The following is a 21,427-nucleotide window of genomic DNA, read 5'->3' as shown; positions in this document are numbered from 1 at the left end:
CTGACACCTTATCCGGCCAGAAGGGCTTAAAATATTGAGACGTTGAAAAAAAAAAATTGCAACGTCATCAACCAAAAACGGGTCGAACGGACCTGTCATTTTAATTTGACAGCTGTCAGTTGTAGCGAATCGAGATTGACGACTCCGATACGATAATTGTAGGTTCGGTTTTTTTTTGTTTCTAGAACATTTTCAAATTGATTTGTAAGGGCCAATAATTGAGTCTGTTTCGAGAAGTGACGTTTACGAAAAACATATTCAAAACCCAAAGGGTTTTTGGCAAACATTTTTTTTTGGGTAATTTTATGACCTGGTAACTAAGACCTTTAGGTCAAGTCTTATTTTAATTTATATTCTTATTTTTATGAAAAATCATAATATGGAGTGAAATGAAATGAAGATAATTTATTTGAGACATTAATCAACTGAGTTTGAATTAAATGAAATGAGATGATATGATATGGAATGAAATACAATCTCAGTAAAATGGTGGTAATTTACTGCGACTTTTTCAGTGGACTTTTTGTAGGATCCCGAGAAGCTACGTCCAACGGAAGTTGTGTTATTTTCTCACTTTTGTGCACTTTCACAGATATTAAATAAATAATAAAACACCGTTATTACACATTTAAACCTAAGAAATACTAAATAGACAAAATAAAACAAATCACACAACTTCACTCCTCGCGTTCCCGCCAAAAAGTCCACTTTTTTTTTAACTCAGGTTAGACATTGATTAGTAATAATATCTATAGACCAGTCAAAAATCTCACGAGCACGCATAGCTTCTTATTATTCGTCCGCTATAAAAGGCATGGTCGCGGCATACGCGACTTGATATTAGCCATCTTGTTATTAAAATCTCTTAAAAAAAAGCAATAATCTCTCAAATACAAGTCGTAGCTGATTTAAGACGTAATATCGTCTTTTCGCATTAAAAGTGTACAATTTTTTAAAATATTCGAAATTGAGTTAATATGCGGTTTCATTTGATATCACCAGTATTTTTCTCATAAATACTGTCAAAAGAGCGTAGTTTAGTTTTAGTTTACCTATATTTTGACTATTATTAACAGAATTAATACATAATTTTATCTTACTTTAAAAGACAGATAATGTATCTGGTAAAAAAAAATGTTACAAAGATGATTAATATTAAAAATATCACATGTTAAACCTTTAAAACACTCTCCTGTAAAATTAGTAAGTTTTGAGATTATACAGTTTTAATGCGAGAAGACGATATGAGCGCGCGTTGGGCATAACATTTCTTTTCTCTGCGCAAAATTGCCTATAAAGTCCAAATTGAATTATAAAAATCGTTTTTTTTTGTGTTCTCCTAATCGCTAAACACCAAGTCCACGACCATGACTCATGAGGCTTTGTTGCAGAAGACACGTCCGACAACACTACCTTAACGAACGCATTCTGCCTCCAGCCCGCGTCGTAAATGACAAATCTTTTAACCCCTCGAAAGCTTCTAAGCTTTATCTAACGCACACACGCGAGGCCTTACGCACACAGCAGCACCGGCTCCGCGGACGCCTTCGAACCGGTCAGCGAGTTTTATCTGAAGCGTAAATTCTGTCAATTACCAAACGAAGTGGGGTTTTTTGCTTCGGAAAACGAAAACAAAAAAAAAAACACGGTTCCTACTGGCGCCGGGGACAGATAACAGTGGATACTTTGTCTCGTGTGCTGCAGACGTAAAGCCGGTCAAGCTGACAGGCCATTTGACTGTAACTTGCATCGGACACGACTGTGTACCGAGTGCTTGAGAAATGTGTTTATATAGGTATATTTTGAAAGTTTTTTTTATTTATTGCTTAAATAGGTGGACGATCTCACAGCCCACCTGGTGTTAAGTGATTACTGGAGCCCATAGACATCTACAACGTAAATGCGCCACCCACCTTGAGATATAAGTTTTAAGGTCTCAGTATAGTTAGAACGGCTGCCCCACCCTTCAAACCGAAACGCATTACTGCTTCACGGCAGGGTGGTGGTACCTACCCGCGCGGACTCTCAAGAGGTCCTACCACCAGTAAGATGATCTGGCCGTCGCAACTAATACTAATTAATATAATACCTTAATATATGCTTCCAGCGCGATTTAGAGACAATGAATCGAACTTTTGCAGCTCTGTTGAATCAAGCCAAGTGACCAATGAAACTAATTGATGGTATTCTAAAAGTTAACGTATTTTTTTTGTGTTAAGTAGATATAAAAAAAACACAACACGTGATAACAATTTTTAATTCTAAAGGCTTCTTTACGCTTTTTTTTTCCTATCTATTCTAGTAATTTTGAGGGGCTATTCTAGATTCACCGAGATTGTAAGTGAGCTCACGGGGCTCAAACCTGACAACGTTGCTAGCACGAACCCTAGCAAGAGTCGTGCTTCGCAGAATCTACCACCACCGGATCGGAAACGCGACCCACTGAGAAGATCTGGCGAGAAACTCAGTGGGCTGTGTCTATGGGTTAGTTTACACACCGAACCCTTCGTCGCAAGCGACGGGTTCGACGAGAACGATGACCGGTCCTTGAGGTACCTAAAAGCACTGTTAGTGGATCGGTAGGATCCGAAACGACGTGATCTTTACGCATACGTCTGTGTTTTTTAGCATTTGTTGGCATTGGTTGACGAATCACTAACGGCTTCCAAGGTGTTAAGTTACTGGGGTCTGTTCAGCACGATATGAAGTCATCATGGCTTAAAGGGTAGGACGTCCGATGCATTTGTATCTAGCGTATGGTCGGTGTTCAAATCCCGCAGGCGCAGGTACCAATTTTTATAATGAAATACGTACTTAAGAAATGTTCACGATTGACTTCCACAGTGAAGGAAGAACGTCGTGTAATAAAAATCAAAACCGCAAAATTATAGTTGACATGATTACTGGTGGTAGGAAGTCTTGTGAGATCACACGGGTTGGGACCACGGGTTGGGTTTCGCTTTGAAGGGTTTGAAGGAACACATCAACCTTTTTTATTTATTTTTTATTGCCTATATATGTGGACGAGCTCACAGCCCACCTGGTGTTAAGCGGTTACTGGAGCCCATAAATATCTACAACGTAAGTGCACCACCCACCTTGAGATAAAAGTTCTAAAAAAATTTCCAAATATTGTCGCTTGTAATGGCTGCGGAATCCAAATAGCACCGGATTTTATAGAAAATCCCATTAAATCGTGCAATTTGCTTGTCCTATCAGAACCAATACAAACATCCTTTGTTCCAGTCCTTTACTTCAGACCACAATCCTCCACAAACCGACTCCTAAATGTTTCTTACGCTGACCCGTCTCAATAAAAACCCTCATTAGTAAACACAAAAAGGTAAAAAAAAATAAGGAGGAACATGTCGCAAGACTTCTTTGATCCAGCCGAGATATCGAATCTTGAACTTCCGACGAGTCAGGCGCTAAGCTCTCCAATAAATACGCGCCACCCGGATGTGACGTCAAATTAAAATGCCTTTACCGAATTATAAATTGTCCGTGCTTAGAGAGAGCTTTGAGCTTGATTTGTTTGGCCTCCAAATTTTTTACGCGACACAAAGGTACTCAGACTTTATAACTTATATCTCACAGTGGGTGGCGCATTTACGTTGTAGATGTCTATGGGCTCCAGTAACCACTTAACACCAGGTCTGTGAGCTCGTCCACAAATCTAAGTAATAAAGAAAAATAATAAAAAAAATCGATCAATAGTTCATTTATCTAATGTAACATATTTATATTTTTTTTGTCACTGGACTGGCTTTAAATCGAAAAGCTTATGTGGTACTAATTACTTTGAACTTTTAATTGATATTTTGTGAGTCACCCCTCCTCACTCCGTTGTATACAGGTGAGCGAGATAATAGCTCATTTAGCGTTAAGCGGTTTCTGGATTCTCATTAACATCATAGCGTGATTTCCGCCACTCGCCTTGTGACCAATTGAAAAATATTACTATCCGTCTATCCGTCCAGACCTTCATCCTACCACCGTTAAAACCCCATCAGTACCACTTCGAGACACAGCATAGGAAAATACGTGACGTATTAACAAAAGCTCGTGTCTGATAAATATTTGACATTATCGTTGAGATCTCGGGTCCCTGAATCATGTCCTCGCTGCCAAAAACAAATGAAAAAAAAAACCGCACATAAAAATTCTAGTTTTACTAATATTCGTATGATCCAACGCTACTATTATACTAAGATAGATTCAAACAAAACCTTGTTATGTAATAAAAATGAAACAAGATGATAATGAATTGTGTTTTGCATTTAAAACGCCTATTACATATTTTATCTTTATGTGTTCGTAAATAATATTTGCTTAACATATAAGTGTATACAGTTTTAGTATTATTTATATGCAGTTTTACGTAAATGGCTTCGGCTTACATTAGGCGATAAGTTTTAAATATTATTAGATGGAACTTTATGGTGTATTTTGTTTGGTTAGCGGTTTCGCTTATGTTTTTAATCAACTGAATACATTTGAATACACATTGCAAAAAAGCGATAACCATACCCGATCCTGTAGACCGAATGGTAAACAGTCGACGTGGCCCAAGCACGTTATTACGAATCCTCCCGATCCATTAACGGTGCTTTTAAGACCACAAGCACCGGTCACCGTCCTCGTCGAACCCGTCGCTTGCGACGAAGGGCTCGACGAGTGAATTAACCCACAGACACAGCCCACTGAGTCTCTCGCCGGATTTTCTCAGTGGGTCGCGTTTTCGATCCGGTGGTAGATTCTGCGAAGCACTGCTCTTGCTAGGGCCAGTGCTAGCAACACTCCCGATTTGAGCCACGTGAGCTCACCTACACGTCAAGGAGAAGCTGAAATAGCCTCTCAAGGCTATCAGCATAGGTAGGAAAAAATACGTTCTGAAAAGAGATTATCAATAAATAGACATCTGCTTTCATTTATCTGGTACGAACATGAAAGTCATTACACCAGCATACAAAGAACTAGATGCAGTGTTGCAAAATCACATAAACATAAATACCTAAGTTCTATTTTACTCTATAATAGTCTATATATAAACTAGAATATGGACAGAAGAAAAATGAAACAATTGAAAATAATTCCACTTCAGATATAATACAATATTGAAATATATTCATTGTTTTTTTTTATTGCTTAATTGGGTGAACAAGCGCACCACCAATTTGGTGTTAAGTGGATTCGTGATATCTAAAACCGCTATATTTTGAGGGCACATTTTGTCATTTGCATTTGTTTCTATTGAGAAGTTTGTCATGTGTGTATGTTATATTTGGATAGGTCACTGGTATTCTCGACTCAATGTTGAAATTGAATGAAACAATCTTTTGTTCAGTCGTTAAGTTTACAATGTTGATTTTGTATTCTCCGTATAGTTAAACTTTATGGTCATCTGCTCAGAATTTTATATCTACAATTTAAAATGAATAAAAGTTTTCATTATTCGAATTTTATTCATAGCTGAGTTCATAACCGCACCTACTAGATACATGTGAGTGGTGTTTTCATTTGGAATTATGAATCCTAAGTATCGCGACTGCAAATAGGGTAACTATACTGAGACCTTAGAAGTCGTATCTCAAAGTGGGTGGCGGCATTTACGTTGTAAATGTCTATGGGCTCCGGTAACCACTTAACACCAGGTGAGCTGTGAGCTCGTCCACACATCTATGCAATAAATATTTAAAAATACTGTGAAGAGTATGGTAGATTTTATGCCCACTGAGTTTCTCGCCGGATCTTCTCAGTGGGTCGCGATTTCGCTCCGGTGGTAGATTCAGCGAAGCACTACTCTTGCTAGGGCTAGTGTTAGCAAATTGTCTCAGGTTGAGTCCGTGACCTCACCTACCCATCCGGGCGTAGTTGGAATAGCCTCTCAGCCTACTAATGAATGCGTAGGGGGAAAAAAAGTAGATTTTATAGTCGCTCACTTAAGCACACAATATGCGTTACACTTTTTTTTAGCTCTAAAATAACTTTTATATTTATTTATTCCGCTTTATGCACAAAAGTACAGTGGCGGACTTAATGCCTAAGGCATTCTCTGCCAGTCATATATAGAGTCCTGGGTTATTTGCATTCATTTTTGAGAAAAAAAGGAAAATGAGAATAATCTTTTATATACTTCTCGTAGGGATTTTTCTTCAGAATTTGGTGGTGCACCTTCGTAAAACCGCTTTCAGACTACGCTATAATATAACAGCATATAGCATATAGCTCACAGCACAACAATATCGCGCACCATACATTGTTATGGACACGTTCACACTGTACTCTACTATATATTATTGAAGTGAAACTTCTTTAGGCGCTTGAGGGTAAAATTTTTACAGAACGTCACGCAGGTATGCAATGGAAGTGACGTCAAACTACTATTGAAATTAAGTACTTGTCAAATGTCAGTAGTAGTTGTTGTTGTATTTTTCCAACTGGAAAGGCAAATGTATCATACCATACAGCCTAATATTTTGCCTGCATGGTACAGACTACCACCAAGTGCGTCTCTTGCTATATCTGACCATCTGGCTGGTGTTCTATATGGGACTATAGCGTAGTCTGAGCAGCTTTATCATTATAGCATGAATGGGGCAGCTGTTTCGGTTGGAAAGATACGGGAGCCGTTGTTACAGCACATCAGATACTCGACGTCATACCTCAAGGGTCTCAAGTTAAGGGCAAATATAAAAATATCTCAGCGTTGTTCGTATCCAAGAATGTGTAGGAACGTCGCAAACATTTCTAAATCAACGGAACACATTTTTAATGTTTTTATTTAATCAATTCCATTAATGGTTTTTTTTTAAATATAAATTAGTGAATTTCAATTAAAAATAATTTCCTCAAAGCAGTGAAATATGTCGTTGGCATGTTTATTAGCAAATTAGATTAGATTGGTAATTTGAGATGTAATTTTTTTTTAATGTATTGGATTTTTTTTTAAATCTATATTCCGGTTAATCACGTTTACATTACGTTTACTGGTGGTAGGACCTCTTGTGAGTCCGCGCGGATAGGTACCACCGCCCTGCCTATTTCTGCCGTGAAGCAGTAATGCGTTTCGGTTTGAAGGGTGGGGTAGCCGTTGTAACTATACTGAGACCTTAGAACTTATATCTCAAGGTGGGTGGCGGATTTACGTTGTAGATGTCTATGGGCTCCAGTAACCACTTAATACCAGGTGGGCTGTGAGCTCGTCTACCCATCTAAGCAATAAAAAAAAAGGTACAATACTACCACCATTAAATGCTGGCTAGCGAACGCATTATGTGATATACCGCTCAGAGAATGCTGGAGCTCATTCTCCAGTCAAGCCTTTAGTTGTCCTTACGACACCAGCTGTAAGAGATGGGTGGAGTTATTCTAGACCAGCCATCCAGAGATTCAGACACCGAACAGCTTCTGTATTTGACATTTGTAGCTTTGTTCATTGTTTTTTTTTTATTGCTTAGACAGGTGGACGAGCTCACAGCCCACCTGGTGTTAAGTGGTTACTGGAGCCCATAGACATCTACGACGTAAATGCGCTACCCACCTTGAGATATAAGTTCTAATATCTCAGTATAGTTACAACGGCTGTCCTACCCTTCAGACCGTGCGTTTGCATTATTGCTTCACGGCAGAAATAGGTAAGGAGGTGGTACCTACCCGCGCGGACTCAGAAGAGGTCCTACCACCAGTGATTACGCAAATAAAAATTTTGCGGGTGTGATTTTTATTACACGATGTTATTCCTTCACCGTGGAAGTCAATCGTGAACATTTGTTGAGTACGTATTTCATTAGAAAAATTGGTACCTGCCTGCGGGATTCGAACACCGGTGCATCACTACACACGAATACACCGGACGTCTTATCCTTTAGGCCACGACGACTTCAAAATGTACGCGAATCCTAGTTCGCAGTCGTCCAATAAAGAACGCATGAAACTTAAAACATGTTCATTTGAACCCATAATTGTTTACACGTGCGTTATCACCGTGTTTGCATATAAATAAACTTTACTACCGTGCTCGGTTAGAGGTAACTTCGAGTTTACACATCCGATAACGTATCTTCAGAACATATGTTGTATTCCGCTATTATCTTTTAGGTTTGTTCAACAAATTCGCTTTTGTAGTTCTGTTGTATGGGTCGGTTTGATTGGATTGGGTGTAGTGATGTAGATGTCGAAGTCGAATTCGTCGTGGCCTAAAGGATAACACGTCCGGTGCGTTCGTGTTGAAGCGATGCACCGGTGTTCGAATCCCGCAGGCGGGTACCAATATTTCTAATGAAATACGTACTCAACAAATGTTCACGATTGACTTCCACGGTGATGGAATAACGTCGTGTAATAAAAATCAAACCCGCAAAATGATAATTTGCGTAATTACTGGTGGTAGGACCTCTTGTGAGTCCGCACGGGTAGGTACCACCACCCTGCCTATTTATGCCGTGAAGCAGTAATGCGTTTCGGTTTGAAGGGCGGGGCAGCCGTTGTAACTATACTGAGATCTGAGACCTTAGAACTCATATCTCAAAGTGGGTGGCGCATTAACGTTGTATATGTCTATGGGCTCCAGTAACCACTTAACACCAGGAGGGCTGTGAGCTAGGAGGGATCTGCAACCCGTAAGCATAAAAAGATGAAATACGTGACAATTAACATTCGATTTTGTTCGACTTTGAAACTAGGCTTCATACATATTACATATACCGTTTTGAAATTTCTTGTTCCTCTATTCGCACCTAGGTTTACGACGCGCCGAGTTCCGTGGATGCTGGAACACAAAGGGTGTTAAATCGTAAATGAGTGAATCGTTGATCACACGCGCCGACACGCGCGTGTCTTTGTCAGTGGCTCACGGCGATGGTGTAGGGATAACTATTGTGATTAACTGTCCGTAAGCTGCCCCATGGCACGGTTTTTTTGCCTATCCCCAGTCTAAAGCCTTGAGGAGCTATTCTTTTTTTTTTTTTTTTATTGCTTAGATGAGTGGACGAGCTCACAGCCCACCTAGTGTTAAGTGGTTAATGGAGCTTATAGACATCTACAACGTAAATGCACCACCCATCTTGAGATATAAGTTCTAAGATCTCAGTATAGTTACAACGGCTGCCCCACCCTTCAAACCGAAACGCAATACTGCTTCACGGCAGAAATAGGCAAAGTGGTGGTACCTACCCGTGCGGACTCACAAGACGTCCTACCACCAGTAAAGCCAGCAATTCTGGCTTTATCTTTACTGATAGGCAAGCTCACATTTTTTCCTATATATGCTGATAGCCTTAAGAGGCTATATCAACGTTACTCTAGCGTGTAGGTGAGCTCTAGAGGCTCAAACCGGAGGTGTTGCTGACACTGGCCCTAGCAAGAGCAGTGCTTCGCAGAATCTACCACTGGTTCGGAATCGCGACCTACTCAGAAGATCCGGCGAGAAAATCAGTAGGCTGTGTCTATGGGTTAATTTACTCGCGCACGGTGCAAGCGATGGCTTCGGCGAGGACGGTGACCGGTGCTTGAGGTACCTAAAAGCACGGCTAATGGATCGGGTGGATCCGTAATGACAAATGAAAAGCTCACGGGGCTCCAATTGAAACCATTTGCTAGCATCTGTCCAGTGCATCGCCAAATGGGCCTATATATGCTGATAGCCTTAAGAGGCTATATCAGCGTTACTCTAGCGTGTAGGTGAGCTCTTGAGACTCAAACCGGAGGTGTTGCTGACACTGGCCCTAGCAAGAGCAGTGCTTCGCGGAATCTACCACCGGATCGGAATCGCGACCCACAATATAAAGTGTTTGGTGAGCATGTTTTTTATCGCTCTAACTGGATTAACGAAATAACGGTCCACCTGGTGTTAAGTGGTCACCGAAATCGGAGCTTATAGAGCCCAAACAAGGAGGACGCTCGCATGTGTCATCATCATCAACAGCCCACAGTCGTCCACTGCTGGACATAGGCCTCTCCCAATCTACACCACTGAGCCCGGTCTGCTGCTCTCCTCATCCACTTCTTGCCGGCCACCGTGCGGAGGTCATCGCACCACCTAGCCAGGGGGCGTCCCACGTTACATCTTCCGCTGCGCGGTCTCCACTCGAGAACCCGTCTGCTCCAGCGATCGTCAGTCCTACGGCATATATGGCTCGCATGTGTGGTATATCAAAATTGTTTATATATTTTTTTTCGATCTGCACACATTCAACTCTGATATAATGTTTAGATGTGGCAGTTTGTATGTTGCGCAGTTGAACAATAACTAAAAATATTAAGCGTACTAACTGTGCCCGTCCGCTTCGCTGGGCATTTAAAATTAACATTATTATTTTTCACCCCCACAAAGATTCTCATCATTAACGCCCCCGCAACTGGTGTAGGGAGTCCAACACTCATATTTAAAATATTAGCCTATCCATTAAGTACATGTATACCAAGTTTCAAGTCAATCGGATGCATGATTCAGTAGCTATAACGGAACATCCGTAAAAACCACTGTAGATTTATATATTAGTATAGATTAGTGGTAAGGCATATGGAACTATTCTGCCTATCACTGCATTAGACCAGCATTCGTTGCAGCTTGAGGACGAAATATCATTTACACTATACAACTGGGATTTATTTTGTTTTAAAGTGGATGACAGCTTTCCGGGAACCACTTAGCACCAGGCGGACCGTAGACCAGGTGATCTTGCCTTTAAAACTACATCAATAAAATGATCTTAATCTAGCCTAAGTATTTGTAATACGCTTTTATTAGCTTCAGACTTATGTATGTTAGTATGTAACGGAATCTTTGAACATGATTTTAACCCCATTAAGGACCATAGGGTGCATGGTATCAGATATGAGTAGAAGGGTTATTTTGATAATATCCTGAAAAGCACTCCACGCTTTTTTACAATAAAATCATTTTTTCTTACACTATTTTTTATTATAAAAGTTATTAAAATTTATTTTCTATTTTTTAGTTGGATTTTCTATAAAAGCGTATTTTGTTAGTTTTTTTTTAAACTATTATATTTTTTCATTTTTAAAACGCTCACTATTTAGTCATAAGAAATTAGGTAGTTTAAAAAAAAAACTTTGAAGTCAGTCAACGTTTCAGAGTCTGGTCAGAGGTTTTTTGTGTCGATAACAGTGGCAAAAGGTTCGGTTTAGACGGTACGTGTTACCTCACCTGCTACCGGTCCGAAGCCATAAACACGAGGTGGTCCATGGGCCCCCTTATAAAAACAACAAGTTCAAGTCTATCCGGGTCGACATTTCGTATGGTTCGCGTTCCAGAATGTGATTTAGAATTATTTTTCGTTTATTTAACTATTACAGCGCGGCTGTACCATTATATCGAGAGGTTTGGCTTAAGTGACATTTATCTTTGTAATTAAAGGTCCGTTTTATTTGGTACTAGCTGACCCAGCAGACTTCGTAGTGCCTCAATCGATAAATAAAATAAACTTAAAACAAACAAAAAGAAACCGTCCGACGGGGGACACATCTAAGAAAAAACAAATTGTTCCGAGCATTTTCATATTTATCAACCTTTTAAACCTTCTCTGGACTTCCACAAAATTAAATAATTCAAGACCAAAATTAGCCAAATCGGTCCAGCCGTTCTCGAGTTTTAGCGAGACTAACGAACAGCAATTCATTTTTATATATAGATAGATAGATTGCTATCAACAATTCGATGCTTTTATTCGAAATTCAATTATGCTTACACCATTTAATTAGCTGAAGAAATTTTTGTATTTTCATGATGTTGTTGATATTGTTACGCCAGTAAGAGTAACGCGATCTATCGCCGAATAGCCGAACGAATATAGAAGGATCTAGTAGCATCTAGAACACTCGAGAAGTACAACGCCATCTATTGTTAGATAGCGGAAACACACAATATTCGACTTGTGTGGAATATTCTCGACAGTTCTAGGGATTTCGTCTCGACCATAAAAGCGTTGCAGAGATGGCACACAGTTAGTAATCGGAACTACTCGAAGCGAAACAGCGAACGGATCATCTGAAGCGAAGCGGAAGAAGCGAATTGAGAATTAGTGTTCTGTGTGTGTTCTAAATAATAAATACAGTTTTAAGTTGTACTTTGGTGGAACATTTATTTATCGTGAACTTCTGCGCGCAACAATTTTTTTTACCAAAAATATAAACTTTATATGGATTTCTTGTGACGTTTCAAATATAAAGCTTAAGCCAAATAACCCTTAGTCTAATATCAATGTACGTATATGTTACCTCTTAATGTTCTGTGCTGATGTATAACAAACATATTGATACCCGATAAACAAAACAAAATAAACTAATAAGTCATTTAGGTTAGTCATCACCAGTGGTTATGAAAACTGTTCAGTATTAGAAGCGTTGGAAGTAATTTAATGACAATAAGAGACGCTAGATTAAACCACAAAAATACATACTTTTAATTTTGTTTATACTCGCAAAAAAAAACTACATAAAATATTCTGTAAGTAATAAACTTAATGAAGCAACAATGTTGTTTATTTAAAAAAGGGCATGAGAAAAATTCCGACCATTTTGTAAATTAATAAAAAAATAGTTGTCTCAAATAAATGACTAATATAATATCGTGGACGAAGATATTCACTTGATTGTTCAAAGTGCAATTCGGAATGTTCTTTCAAAAGTTTAATGTTATATCGCAAAAAGCAGCAGGGTACTGGGTCAAAACAATAAAATTATTGTATAGTATACGTCGCCGATACTTGATACTTGAACAAGATTTTCACGCGAACCAGATATTTTGAAGCCGATGACAATTATATTGAATGACTCCATGACTATGTAGATAGAAGGATAAAGATTGATGAAAACGTTTTATCTATATATTAATATGTGGAGCAAAAACTTTGTATCCCTTTTTACGAAAATTGCACGCACGGAGGAGTATGAAATTTCTCACACTTATAGAGAATATAGAGAAGGAGTGCACAATGCTAATATTTTTTTAAAAAGAATGCATAAAAAATTATTTAAATCAATAAAGAAAACATTACACACACTACAATGTATTTGACACAACACATACATAAAAATATACTCTTTGTTAATTTGGGAAACTTTTGTTATTGTTTAAAGCCTGTGGTCGAATTGAAAATAGATTAATACTGTTTGTCTTTAATATTATTTATCTATAGTGCAATTTTGGCCAATACTGTGATTGTACTATCGAATTATAATAGTGTTTGACAATAGAACCATAATAATGTTTAAGCTTATAATTTCAATTAACTATAGTCGAATTTCGACTACTGCGGGGCCACTAGTATATGGAATAAGTCGTCGTCAATCAAACTAGAAAAACTAATCTAAGTTTGAAACTTCGGGTTTGATTTCCAATGTCAATTTCGTTTTTGGCTAGGAAAAAAATTCAAATGATTTCGTTAAATAAAATAAATTTAAAACTCTCCATGCAGAACTATTAACGCTTAAAAACACATTGAAGTTAAGCTGAGAGCCATAATATCCACTTTCCGACCGACTCCAAACACGACAGTAAACTTAACCTGAGAACGTTTCAAATTAATAATATATGTATTTTATTTAAATAAGCAAAAACAGCTGATAAACGAACGCACAGTCATATTTTAATGGAAAGGGAACAACTTTCGATGTGTATTTGCCTTTTTAGCAGTTCTTGCGAATGCCTTCTCAATATTCAGGCTTAGGGCTGCCAATCTATAAACGAAATTAAGATTATTTATGTATTTATTTTGTGTTTCGACGAGATACGCAACTGACAGATTACGTAAGTGTATAAAAAAACACGGGTTTTCATATCGGCTTCGTGTTTTAATTTCGGTTAAAATTATTATTACAAAAATGTTCAATGTTCAATTTTATATTACGTATAAACACATATTATGGGGAATAAACTCAATGATTTATAATTAAGAGGGGCAGAGACAACCCATGGTCATGGCAATTTAAATTCAGTAAAACTAAAAATCGTTGTAAGAACTCGTAAAGTAATAATAGCCTATTTATAATGTAGTTAGTCGCCAAAGTTTAGAGCAATTCATAATCGTCTTATCAGCTGTTAGCTACGCTATACAATGCTAAGAACAGACTCGACTTTTCGCTAAGACTATATGGCATAGTAGTCGTGACAGCTGTGCATATCTTTAGCGGTAGCTATGATCATTTCTCACTAGGTGGCTCGTAAGAAAGAAAAAGCTTTGTAGTGCCACAATTTAAAGTTATACATTTTTTCCTCTACTTATGCCCCTAGCTTGTAGGTAAGCTCTGGCGGCTCAAACCGGAGGTGTTGCTAACACTGGCCCTAGCAAGAGCCGTGCTTCGCAGAATCTACCACCGGATCGGAAACGCGACCCACTGAGAAGATCCGGCGAGAAACTCAGTGGGCTGTATCTATGGGTTAATTTTACACGCCGAGCCCGGCTTCGGCGAGGACGGTGACCGGTGCTTGAGGTACCTAAAATAATGTTAATGGATCGGGAATTATACTTAACCCACAGACACAGCCCACTGAGTTTCTCGCCGGATCTTCTCAGTGGGTCGCGTTTCCGATCCGGTGATAGATTCTGCGAAGCACGACTCTTGCTTGGGTTTGTGTTAGCAACGTCGTGAGGTTTGAGTTCCGTGAGCTCACCTACTAGTTAAGGTTACGCTGAAATAGCCTCTCAAGGCTATCATCAGCTTAGATAGGAAAAAAAAGGAATAATACGTTATTTTCAACTTAGATTTATATGTCACTTTCAAGTTAAAATTACGTGTTACCTGTATTAGACAACCCTACATCGCATTCCACGCGCGCGCTAAATAGTTACACAAATTGCAACTGCTGACTGACTAAACTGTTCATATTTTATTTCGTACGCATTCAGGAGAGCTCTTGGCGTGGTCATATTAAGGCATTTTACGGTCACTGCTTATTTCTAATACATATATGAATAATATATATTTGAAGTAATTAAATTTTTATGCAATGTAAGAGAGAACAGAGACAAACATTATAATCATGAAATAACTTGCATTTTTTTCTTCTCTAACGTAATTAGATACACATAATTGTAAATACACATGCTTTAACAAAAACCGACTTCAATCATCATCATTATCCTGCCCTTCTCCCAGTCACCTGGGGTCGACGCAACATGTTTTCTCCTTCCATACTCTTCTATCATATACCATTTCTTCGCTCACTCCCCAGGAACCCATATCGTCTTTCACACAATCCATCCATTTCTTCTTAGGTCTACCTCTTCCTCTAAATCCTTCCACATTCATAGTTAACACTCTCTTAACAACCTCATTTTCAGAAACCGACTTCAAATAGAAAAAAAAAGATATTCCAAAACAAATTAATATACCTACTCTAAAAACAATAATCATCGAAATCAGTTGCCGTGATATTGAGTTATTTATCTATTTGTTGCGCACATACTAATGTAAATTTAAGACTTACATGGTTTTCTCATGTTATGAGGTAACAAACATAAAAAAAAACATTTTTTTTTTCCTACCTAAGCTGATAGCCTTGAGAGGCTATATCAGCGGAACCTTAACTAGTAGGTGAGCTCACGGGGCTCAAACCTGAGGACGTTGCTAACACGAACCCTAGCAAGAGCCGTGCTTCGCAGAATCTACCACCGGATCGGAAACGCGACCCACTGAGAAGATCCGGCGAGAAACTGTGTGGGCTGTGTCTGAGGGTTAATTTACTCGTCGAGCCCTTCGTCGCAAGCGACGAGTTCGACGAGAACGATGACCGGTGCTTGAAGTACCTAAAAGCACCGTTGGTGGATCGGGAAAAAAAACATACTGTCGAATTGAAAACCACCTCCTTTTTTGAAGTCGGTTAAAAATAAGCATTATCGCAACACTCAAAATTGTGTGTACAAACATTATTATTCAATACTGGTATGTGTGTATTAACGACACGGTTTTTATTTTGCAACCACTATCGGATCTTTGAAATCGAAAGTAGGCTTCGTGGCAATGCGAGCATCTCGCATTACTGGTCGCATTGGTAGCACCATCAGCGGTAATGTTTCGGAGGGTTGGACGGCTGTTATACCATTGCGACTTCCATCCTATTTAGACTGACTCCGCGGTGTACCAACTAGCGCTTCTGACTGCCATACCGAGGGTGGTGGTAACTTCGATCGTCAAAGCAAGCATTCGCGTCATTCACAGTCCTGTTTGCTCTTTGTCTGATATTTTATTATTGTATATCAAGTCTATATACAAGTCTACCATGCCATACACAGCGCCGAGAACTGAGGAAGACGGCGAAACATCATCCACAGAAGGATAATGGGAGAAGACGGTCACGATCCTCAGACATGAGGAATGCTACTCAGGGAGGAGGATATCAAGTCTTTTTTTTTATTGCCTAGATGGGTGGACGAGCTCACAGCCCACTTGGTGTTAAGTGGTTACTGGAGCCCGTAGATATCTACATCGTAAATGCGCCACCCACATTGAGATATAAGTTCTAAGGTCTCAAATATAGTTACAACGGCTGCCCCACCCTTCAAACCGAAACGCATTACTGCTTCACGGCAGAAATAGCCAGGGTGGTGGTACCTAACCGTTCGGACCCACAAGAGGTCCTACCACCAGTAAAAGGTCTTCTTTACATACAGGGAATCCTACTTTGGAGCCATATGACCATGTGTGATTTTTGGCCAGCCATAATTATGTCTGAAGGTGTATAACGGTGTTGGTGTTGACAAATCTAGCCGGTGATGTCCACGCCATCGACCCGTGTGCATTTAGTGCCCCTCCTACAAGTTTACCTTCGACTAATTTGTTTAAACATTTTAAAAGGCCTTAGGCCTTCCATTCGAGCACTAATTGTTAAGATAAACATGAGATTTTACGGCAAACTTACGCTCGGACACCATTGCGAAGGTTCATTTAAATTAAGCTCTGGTCTGAGTTAAGGAAAGTAAGTAATTCTTAGGTAGTCTTAAGTATTCTATATATTAATACGTGAAGCAGAAGTTTTGTACCCCTTTTTACGAAAATTGCGCAGACAGAGGAGTATAAGATTTCTCACACTTATCTATACTAATATTATAAATCTATACTAATATTATAAAGAGGAAAGATTTGTTTGTTTGTTTGTATTGAATAGGCTCCGAAACTACTGAACCGATTTGAAAAATTCATTCACTGTTTGAAAGCTACACTATTCCCGAGCGACACAGGCTTGTTATGTTTTTTGAAAAAAATTAGGGATCCTTACTAAAACTTCAATAATGTAACCCAAGGTGTAAAAAAATTACCTAAAATATTCTTTACATCGCGTGTCCTGTGAAAACTATTGATGATAGAATAAAATAATGTACTACGACTTTGTAGAATACATTATTATTTACAAAAAGTGTCGCGACAGCATAATTATGTCTAACTATTATAGTTATGCCGCAATAAGTGTTTTTTTATTTAAAAAAATAAAACAACGTCAAATATCGTTTAAATTTTTGTTAAAGACCCGAGCGGAGCCGGAGCGGGCCGCTAGTAGAGAATATAGAGAAGAAGTGCAGAATGCTAATATATTTTTAGTTATGCATAAAAAAATCAATAAAGAAAACATTACACACACTACCATGTATTTGACACACACACGCATACCTATCTATATATTTATTGTTAAAGTCTGTGGTCAAAGTATATAAGTCTTTGACAATATAACCATAATAATGTACAAACTTATAATTTCAATTAATTATAGTCGAATTTCGACTACAGGGGGACCACTAGGTTCTAGTAATTACATTAAATCAGTTCGTTAACGGAAATAAGTAGGTTTGCTATAGGCGGTAGGGCAGAGACCAGATTCGCCTCTTTCTGCCGCGAGACAGTCCTCTTTCTGCCGCGAAACAGTCACCCGTTCTACTTTTAATACTGGGACTATTATATAGGTAGAATGCACTTTCGACGTCACGTCATCATATTAATAATACACTAATCACGAAAGTTTTTTTAAAGAATACAAGTACTTTATGTTTGTAATTGTCGTTTTTATCTGTAAGTATAAAATAAATCTTCTCATTAACAAATCTCTTTTACAGTTTTAAGGATTTAAAAAAAAACATCTTCAGAGAACCTCACTGCACGTTTTTTTAATTTTTTTTATTGCTAGATGGGTGGATGAACTCACAGCCCACCTGGTGTTAAGTGGTTACTGGAGCCCATAGACATTTACAACGTAAATGCGTTACCCACCTTGAGATATAAGTTCTAAGGTCTCAGTAGTTGTATGTCACGTCTCAAAGGATATCTCGATGGAAGCCTCAATCTCTATAACTACTATCTGTCTACAGACAACATAGTAAGCAAACCAAAACAAAACAACAAAACAATAAAAACAGTAACAGGAGATATAAAAAATATATATGTATTTATAACTGGAGATTTCAAAAGTTCGTTCACATCATCCGATTACGGATCACGTCACTCGAGTAGAAACCTTCTTTTTTTTAGATCATACATTAGCGCGATATTTGCGAACCAAGAAAATGCTTACTTCGACCAATAAATGTGTAGTAAGGGTACACCGGATTGATTTATAACTAAGGGCTGTTTCATCCCTCCGGGTATTATTCGTGAGCTACGTCAATATAGGGGTCGGTAGATTTATATTTTTAACCCTTATTAGGGTAAAAGTTGTGATTACTTATAATATTATTAGTGGATTACTTGAACGATTTTACCACCATATGCAGTTGTGGAATTAAATTGTATTACGCACAATGTTTTTTATGTTAAACAATGTTACAGTATATTGGTAATATTAACGCTATGCAAAAAAACCACAAGAATTTAAATGGTCACACTTAAGCATACTAAAAGGATTGCTAAGACTTATCTAATGGTAAACAGTCACTGATGCTTATGCACATTAACAATAGCGGAGGCAAAGCCAATGTCTACCGCTAAGAACTCTCTTCAAATCTCATTAAAAGGATGACAACGGCCGTCTGGTGTAGTGGTAAGTGACATGGTCACTACACAAGGGGGTCGCGGGTTCGAATCCCGCCAAGGGAAGGTATTTGTATGATAAATATAAATGTCTTTTCCAGGGTTATGGATGTATATTAAATATATGTATGTGTATAATAAATATCTTACATTTATTTCCGTTATCTGGTACCTGTAACACAAGTTCTTTACGAACTTATCACGGGACCAGTTAACGTGGTGTGATTGTTACTAAATATTTATTATTTATTATTATTATTAACATATCGTAAAACTGAACAGAAAATTAAATCGCGTAGAAGAGAAGTTAATCTCAGAGCCGGGTAGTTATTGAGAGCTTGGGTGCGTGGGAAAGAAGATAAAATAAAAGGCGGATCAGTGCAGTGTTTCCAAGTACTCAAGTAGTATGAATGAACTCTGCTCTAGTGACGAGCAGTGAGATTTGAGAATGCTAATTGTTTTAAATATCCTCTTAGCTCTATAAAACGTTTGATAAAAACACAGGGAGGACCGAAATCCCTCCGCGGTCCAGAGGATCCAAACGATCCACCCGAATCCAATATTAAATCATAAAAATATAGTAGTAAAAGAATTTGTAAAAGAAAACACTTAAAAACATGTGCTGTTGCTTAACAAATTCCATTTTAAGATAGACGGTAAGTCTTTTGTTTAACTAAAAAAAAATCACATTGTTATGAATCACAGCGCCATAAAAGTAAAAAAATAAATTAAAACTTGCAAAAATATGAATATGATCAATTCAATTTTATGTAATGCTTATAATAGATTATGGTAGTATTCGCAAGGTAATTTAAGAAAAATTGTTTTATATTTTCGGAACATGTTTTGCAAAATTTTACTAAAATTAAAATTTATAATTTAATATGTAAAATTTAAATTTTAAATTTCTATTAACTTGTTTAATCTCGAATAAGATAATAATGGTATTTATCTTTCCTCAATCTATATTCTAATCACAAGAAAATGTAGACTCTTACAATGCTAATGGTAGAATTTTTTATTTATATACAAAATTTGACAGACTCGTAAAATAACTTTTAATTTTTTTTAAAAAGTGTTTAAAAATAATTTCTAGCCCAACGTCTTTGAAATACATTAAATATCAAAACAGGTAACTTTACAATAAAAGTATTGCTAATTAAATTTAAGGCCTAAATTGAAACATCAAGCTGTACCTTAAATATTAAACAAGTATAAATGAGAAAATTTATGGCGACAAAACTTTGATATTTACATTAAATATAATCCTTTTACGAATTTTAAATCAGTGAGGCAATGTCAAAATGCTTTGCAGGGGTCAGACATTATTTATTGTGATGAAAGTCAGACTTAATCAAATTTCTTAAAATGTGTAAAGTGGACAAAGAGGTCATACATTTATTATTGCGTTTGTAGGCAGACCGGCATACGGGTCACCTGATGGTGAATGGTTACCGTTACCCATGGACCTCAGCAAAGCCAGAAGCAGAGCCAAACCGCTGCCCACCAAAAAGAGTACTAAGAGTATGTGGATCGAGTCTGACATAACATGATTTTATACTGACTTGGCATCATTTCGACGTGAGATGAAGTGTCCATGATATTGTGATGGTGCATCATGTCGGGTGGGGACTGTATCAGCCCTCCACCACCGCCGCTGGCCATCACCATCACTGACGACCACACTGAACCAACGTTCGAAGTCTCTCGCAAAACCACGTCACTCTGCCGCGTAACAACGTTCGATAAACACCAATAATATTGACTAGCTAAATTCACTATGTCCTTAGGCACTTCGGCATAATTTTATTTGTAGGATGTTTGACACGCGCGCCTGCTCACCTCATCGGCCAAGCCCACACTGCCGTATAAAAAGTATAATTGTATGGATCGCTTCAACTGCGCATGATCGTAACGACCTAAAAGCCCATTGGTGGGCTTATCGAACGCCTTTCGAAATTGCCGCTCGCGATTGGATGACCGGTTCGTACCATCCCGCCCTAATCATCGATACCCCGACAAGATGGCGCCCCCCTATAGCCTTTTGATGCTTTTTTGAACATTTTATTCGGGTAAAAAATAATCCGGTTCGGTTATAATGAGTATGATTTATGGCGTTCGATCGGGCCTCTAGGTTTTTTGACTTTGTTTTTAATCTGGTCGTGTTAATCTTTTTGTTTTTATTTTTTGTTGTTATTAATTGCGAGACGATTGTTTGATCTCCACGAGTTGTGTTTTGATCGTGTACCCTATCGGGTCGGATCGTGACGGTGGATACCGATTTTATGTTAATTCGTAATGTTGTAAAAAAATTCGGACAAGATTAACAGCCGGTTAGATGTTTTTAAATAATTTATATTTCGCCGTTTTAATGAGTTGAGATAAAATTTCGTTTTAAAAGAAATCGTTTATATTTTACATGCCCGTGAAATGTAAATTTATAAATATA

At 38.1% G+C, this 21,427-nt stretch overlaps 1 protein-coding gene across 1 annotated transcript in view; it reads right to left on the bottom strand.

The window, feature by feature from the left end:
* Positions 1–20,855, bottom strand: part of tup (LIM1_Isl and LIM2_Isl domain-containing protein tup) — a 70,037-nt gene extending 49,182 nt beyond the window's left edge. The window contains exon 1 of the mRNA XM_028179592.2: positions 20,544–20,855. Within this exon, the coding sequence (XP_028035393.1) occupies positions 20,544–20,649 (106 nt within the window). The 5' untranslated portion in view covers positions 20,650–20,855. The remainder of the gene's footprint in view (positions 1–20,543) is intronic.
* Positions 20,856–21,427: the final 572 nt, after the last annotated feature.

The sequence above is a fragment of the Bombyx mandarina genome, chromosome 28 (assembly GCF_030267445.1).
Source record: "Bombyx mandarina strain Sakado chromosome 28, ASM3026744v2".
Classification (NCBI taxonomy): domain Eukaryota; kingdom Metazoa; phylum Arthropoda; class Insecta; order Lepidoptera; family Bombycidae; genus Bombyx; species Bombyx mandarina.
The sequence above is the reverse complement of the archived record's forward strand: the minus strand, read 5'-3'. Positions and strand labels throughout refer to the sequence as shown.